A 6,772-nucleotide genomic window follows, 5' to 3' on the forward strand; every position below is an offset into this window, starting at 1 on the left:
TTTTTTTTTTTTTAAGGCTAATTGAACATTAAATATGACCATAGAAAATTTTTTCCCCAAAATCCAAGGGGGCGTGGCCCCCGACCAAAGAGTATCTTCGTCCCTGCAATTGGGCTAAGTTAGAGAAATGAGAGTAGTCATTTCGTTTGGCACAATAAACCAACTTTGGACCTCTAAATAGAGGTTTAATGAACTAACGATGAGTCTAGAATTTGAGTGCGAACTTGAGAATGTATTAGGCACCTAAGATCGTACGACCAAGTGGACTAGCCTTCACTTAGTGTTGTTAGAGGATTTTTAAATAATGAGACAATTAAGGGAGCCTTATCCTAATCATTTGTTTATTGCATTAAATAAAATACACTCATTTGACACATTTTTAAGGATCACATCAAGCATGGAAGGAAACATACTTGAAATCAAATCAAATTTTATTAAGTGAGAAAGCTGGCAATCAGTTAAACATTTACCAACAATGGAAGATTTCATCATCTCTAAACATATTCATATCATATCTAACTTACTGTGCTAGTATTGACTAAACAAATCATAGAAAACTATTGCAACTGCAGTGCATTTCTCTGTGCGATCTATTGTTCGAAGTGCCAACTATTTGCTCTTAAAAATACTATTGTTTTGAATGTTTATATGTTTACATTAAAAGGACAGGACGTGTCCCTTGTTTTAAACACCTGTACAACAACTATTAAACACCCGGCCCAACTCCTACAGTCAGCAATTTATGTTTCTATCAAGCAATTCTTACATGGATAACATCGTAACAAAACCTTGTAACCAAACAACCCACATCCCTCTAGATTCCTTCACGCGAAGTCGCCATCAACGTCAAGCAGTCCAGTCCCTCTTCCACCGGTGGCTCGACTTAGAAAAAAATGTAAATATACCCTTGCCAACAAAATATTATATGTTAAACTAATTTATTGTGACTATCCTAATAATAATGTCAAACATTTTGATTTGAGAATTACAGAAATTTGGGTTCAACAATATTGAGAGTAATGTTACATTCACGACATTTTTATAATAATTTCACAAAAAATCTAATATGGTAAGCTACTACTAATTCTAATATACTGATTCTAATTTGGACCCAATACTGATATTATTTTTTTACTCACCAATCTTAGCTTTTTGCTTAAAATTTATTGTAAAATTATTGTGGACATAATATTACTCCAAATTAATTCTGCCCCCACTAACATAATCCTTAATCCATTTTATTAAAAAAAAAAAAAAAAGCTTAAATAACCGCAATAAATACTACCTCAAATAACAACTAACATAAACCAAACAATAACAAAACCAAACAACAAATGAACAAATTATTGAACAAAATGCCTATTATAAAACAAAAAAAAATAAAAATCTCTAATCATTCAAATTTGTAGCTTGTTCAACTTATTCAATAAAATAATTTCTAATCTCATTTTTTTTTTAATAAATGGTACCAAGAAAAATATTGTTGTTGTGGATTCTCCTTAATGGTAACAACAATTATACTCTTTCTGGCTTTATAGTCGCAATGATTTTGCTCTTTTTAGCAACTTGACTTGTGATTGTAACAAATATTCAAATTATCACTTTATTAGATTTTGAATAATTTAAATTTCTTAACGACCATTCTAAAAAATATTTCTACGGCTGCCACTGCCCTCTTTCCCTTAAAACGGCGACCATTATGACAACTCCATCAACAGCATCTCCTCCGCAAAATGTACTTCAGCAAAAAGAATTTTATGCACAATTTATCAGCCTGCACACAGTGCAACACAATTAGTCCATAATTTTCCTTATTATTTCAATGAAGTTCTTGCTCCAGAGCGAAATTTGTAAAAGAATAATAAGTTTTAAAATTTTAATTGAAGTCGGCTTAAACATCTGGATTATCCATTGTGACTCGGTGACATCAAAAAATGGGCCCCTTTACCGTGTAAGCCATGTGAACATATCTGGGTATTTGTGGTGCTTTGAGGTGGCAAGAGCTGGGTATTTGTAGATATGACAAAACAGGCTGATCAGGTTCTATTCGGGTTAATCGGATTACGGGTCAAAATGAGTCATTTGAAGCTGGTTAAAAATGGGTTCGGGTCAATCGGGTTGCAGGTCGTGTTGGGTTGACCTGTATTTTTCACATGATATATATATTTTTTTTAAAAAAGAAAACATGTATTTGTCATTTAGAAAGTTATGTAACAAATTACTTGATGTAAAATGCATTACTTTGAATTCACCACTTATATCAAGAATGAATTACACTTATTAATACTTATTCAATAATTTTAAAATTATACAAATCCTAACATTGCTATCTGAAAATATAAAACAAAATTACAAATGACTTATTGGATAATTCATTTGACAAAGAATAAAAACATATAAGAAATTTACAATCTTAAAAATTAATTTTATAATCTATTGTCAATTGTGGTTGGCACTCTATGTCAATTGTGGTTGGCACTCTATTTCAATTTGAGTTATATATTAAAGTTTAATTGTTTACTTATTTATACATGGTCTCTTTTATGAATATCATATCATCGCTAAACAACACAAACTCTAGGAAATATCATAATTTATTTTGAAAAACAGTTTATTTTGAACATAAATTATTAAAAAATAGGTCTAAGCATTCATAATTTATATTAATTTAATACTTTGACTTCACTATTTTCACACTAGTGAATATTTCTCATACATATTTACAATTTTATATCTATGCTTTTAACTGTACTGTAACCAAATTATCTTATAGCATGCACTTTGTTATTTAATATCTAAAAATCTTTACTAATTACAGAATGCTCAATCATTCATCTTTTAATTAATTTATATACAGTTATGTAAATGTCTCAATTGTTTCCTTAAAACTCACAACAAACAATTAAATCAATATTGTCTTAATTTTTTTTTTTTTTTTACCAAAAAAAGAGTTTTAAAAAATGGTTCGAGTTTAGGTTGGGTCACGGGTCAGGTCACGAATCAACCCGTTTTTGCTTCGGGTCAAAAAATCATGTTTGGACCAGATATTTTTTTAGTCGGGTCGGGTTAGAAAATCCTGACCCGTTTTGCCATGTCTAGAATACACCATTAATTTGAGGAGACATCATATCACCATACTTCAAGAGTACCTTATAAACACCATACTCCAAGAGTACCTTATAAACGACAACAGCAAATCTAGATACCCCATGTCCTGAAGCTTTCATTGGGTCTTCTATTTTAATTCATATGAGAACATATTTATGGTGTAGTGGGGGTTCAATCTCAATTCCAAAATGGGGACTAGAGTAGACCAGGTCATGCCTTCAAAAATTCAAAGTAGGCCCATTATTTTGCTGACCATTACCAAATTTAAACTAAGCAATGCGGACAAGATAAGCGTGGTTACCACTACGAGATTTTGTACCAAAGCCACTCAAGCCATGGGACCTGAAATGATATATCGTCTTCAGAATTTTGACTCTCTTTTGGTATTGAGTAAAACAGGATTCATCAGCACCAAAACAAATCTGAATCAATTGGCCTGGTGATTGATACATCTCACTGAAACAAACACTATCCATTGACAAATCATCTAGCTGTAAGCATTAACCATTCATATTGCAAAAGCATGCAAATGATTCCAGAAAAATTTGAAAACCAAACTCTTGTAAGATCCTTCAGCGACTTTTTATCGAAGCAAATGTCGAATGGCAGCAACAGCATCACCTTTGTGTTCACGTAAGGTCCTCTCAGCCACCTTTGGGTCTAACTGTTCTCAATATTGAAAGAAACATATTGTAAGCCTTTTAATTTTGGAAGCCAAATACATACATGTTAAAAGAGCATTGATTAAAATAGCAGGCACTAACCTCTAGCTCATTTGCAATTATGTCAACATCAGCTGCCTTGATCTTAACAGCAGCGAGTTCTTTCTCCCTGCAACAAAGAAAATAGCATCTTTGCTTGAAATGCAGCCACATATAATAGATAAAACAAAAGAAGTGAAATAATATTTTAATTAGAACTTCATGCCACAAGTCCAGGCTAACAAAGTCAAAAAATAAAATTTCTCGAGTAAAACTGTATCAAGTAGCGACAGCAAGTTTAAAAATAAATAACACTTAATTTAAATTCATATATCATATTACCAACAAGCCCAAGATCTCAAAAAAAAAAAAAAAAAAATGCCCAAGATCTCAGGATGTTACTCTTCAAGCTATTATAACATGAAAAACACATAATGGATGTAGATAAATATCCCATCCCCAGACAAGAAAAAAAAGTCCTGCATTAGAATGGGAAAACTATGTTTTGATTGTATCAAAATGAGATGGCCAAAAATAAGTTCATCCATTTAAATTGTAGACTGCAGTATGTGAACACAAGTTATTTATGCGGTTATGCCATCAGAGACGGTGGTCTCAAATGAAAATGGCTATGTCAAGACTTAAAAGTTTATCTAGTCTTACCATCTGGGAATTGGCTTGAGCATATGCTTGGGCTTATGAGAAGAGTCAAATATTGCACTCTTGTTTGGCCCAGATGTAACAATAGTCAAACTTATAAGTTTACCTCGTTAATTGACATGTTCTTTTTTACCACTTCTATGAATGATAAATTTTTGTCTTCCGCTACGTTTTTTTGTTCCATCAACTTGAATCAACTCACTCCATTTCATTGGTGCATTGATTGTTCTCCTTTGAACATGACCAAACCATCTTAAACACACACACACACACACGTGTGTGTGTGTGTGTGTGTTTTATTTTAAGATGGTTAACAATGTAAGAGTGCCCCCCCCACCCCCTTCTTCTCTTGATTTTTACATTAACTTATTTAATAAAACATTGATATTTAATCATTAAAGCAAATCAAACTAAATCGACATCAAGAATACTGTGACCATGTTACAAGTTCGACGTATATTAAGTGTTTCAGAAATGTTTAACGCATAATCTTGTAAAGAAAGACATTGGGATCAAAGAACTCTACTAAGCATAAAAATGAGCATTTGGCGCAAAGCAAAGACTCCAAAAGTACTCAGAGAAGAGAGTCCACAAACATAAAAGAAAGGATTCACTTTCATCCACGCATGATAACTTATGAGCTACTCCAGATATCTAAACCATCATGTATACAAAAATGCAGGTCAAGAGCAACCAAAAAAAGACAAAATCACAGAATCCGCTAAACGTCTGTCATGAAATTACATGTGGGTTTGACCTTGATTAACCCACTAAGGATTCAAAGTCGACCCCCCAAAAGTTTTGGGACTAAAGCTTAGTTTTTGTTGCCGTTGTAATTAAGGTTTATTGATTGAAAGGTATGCAAATTATCATGTAAATTGGACAGTTCATACTATCTATATATAGAGAGAGTTTTGAAAATCAATTAGAGTTGTTTGTATGTACCTCATTTTCATAGCATTCCAATCCGCTTCAGACGAGGCAGCAATCGAGGCCATAGCCTGCCACGTCATCAATCACAACCATAAGAAACCAAAACAAATAAAAAACACAAACAGAGCTCAATTAAGGTTAAAAATGCAAAGAGAGAGAGAGAGAGAGAGAGAGAGAGAGAGAGAGGACCTCTTGGACACGAGTGGAATCGAGCTGGCGGTCTTCGACGCGGTCGGTGAGCTTGTCGAAGGCTTTGCTCTGTTGCTGTAAGTCCTTCGAGTCCACCACTCTCTCGATCAATCCTTCATCTCCGCCAGTTTCCATTTCCTTTCTTCGATCGATTCGATTAGATTCGTTTTCCTTTCTCTGTGAAAGTGTTTGTGTGAACAAGGAAAAGGAAAACCTTCGCGATCGATTTAAAACCCTAATCTTCTTTCTTTCTTTTTTGTTCTGAATAAATCATACTAGACTTCAGAGAATTGTTTGACCCGACCCATATTTCGACCCGGGAAAAGCTCCGTACGTAAGAACAATAGCCCAAGCCCATGAAAAGTGAACAATATTACAAACAAGTTTCAGGAAGGATGGGATGGGTTTTCTGAATTAGGAGAATTTTTAAATGGGCTTTTTTCGGCCCAAGTTTAGGCTTGCATGGGAATACAGATTTGGGCTGAAGTCAACTTGTCCTCACCTAGGTCCAAATCCATAAAACATATCTTTTTTTCTTTCTTTTTTTAGAGAAAACCCAAACTGATCTGTTTGGACTTTGGGTTCAACCTAGGCAATCGATAGTGGGTCCATGCATTTTAAAACTAATCTCTTAAGATTTGAGTGTTTGGCTTGACTTTACTCATCCTACCCAACCATCCTTGGGCTTCGTTTTCGGTAAGATATTCACCCTAATTTGGCATAGATCTTGAGATATTTGCATCTCCTCCTTGCCACCAGCCTCAAATCATGTCATTGTCATTGGAAAAAGTATTTTTTTTTTATTATTATTAAAATCTAATAAATAAGATATGTATGTGCAAAAATAACTCAGGTAGTTATTTTTTGCAGACATATCTCATATTAATTGGATTTTGATACTGCTGACATGATATCATTTGATACCAAATACCTTCTCTTGTCATTGGATTAGCGGTAGGTGTTGCCCTACCTCACTTGATCTTGTTGATTGAGCCTAAAATTAACGCCACTTGTGGATTATCTCTATATTATACCATATTTTAGATTAAGTCAAAGTTTTTATTTTTTTCCAATTAAAGCCCGAAACTTCCGAATCTATTTCAATTTGAAGCCTCCACCTGTCTTTGTTATTCTAGAAACTATATATATATATAAAAAAAAAAAAAAAACTTGACCCATTA

General features: G+C 33.4%; 1 protein-coding gene across 1 annotated transcript; it reads right to left on the minus strand.

Annotated features, from left to right (window-relative positions):
• Positions 1 to 3,461: 3,461 nt before the first annotated feature.
• On the minus strand, positions 3,462 to 5,843 carry LOC126726810 (uncharacterized). Its single transcript, XM_050432175.1, has 4 exons — positions 5,592 to 5,843; positions 5,415 to 5,470; positions 3,873 to 3,939; positions 3,462 to 3,772 (listed from the first exon to the last, which is right to left on the minus strand). Exons 1-4 carry the CDS (start codon positions 5,724 to 5,726, stop codon positions 3,692 to 3,694), a joined length of 339 nt encoding a protein of 112 aa, XP_050288132.1. The 5' UTR covers positions 5,727 to 5,843; the 3' UTR covers positions 3,462 to 3,691.
• Positions 5,844 to 6,772: the final 929 nt, after the last annotated feature.

Source organism: Quercus robur, chromosome 5 (assembly GCF_932294415.1).
Source record: "Quercus robur chromosome 5, dhQueRobu3.1, whole genome shotgun sequence".
Lineage (NCBI taxonomy): Eukaryota > Viridiplantae > Streptophyta > Magnoliopsida > Fagales > Fagaceae > Quercus > Quercus robur.

Excerpts from the sequence above, each read along its gene's own strand:
- LOC126726810 (XM_050432175.1), bottom strand. The coding sequence starts at position 5,726 with ATGGAAACTGGCGGAGATGAAGGATTGATCGAGAGAGTGGTGGACTCG. Across the intron at positions 5,471-5,591 it reads ATTCCACTCGTGTCCAAGAG|GCTATGGCCTCGATTGCTGC; the intron begins GTCCTCTCTCTC and ends ATGACGTGGCAG. Across the intron at positions 3,773-3,872 it reads TAATTGCAAATGAGCTAGAG|TTAGACCCAAAGGTGGCTGA; the intron begins GTTAGTGCCTGC and ends TATTGAGAACAG.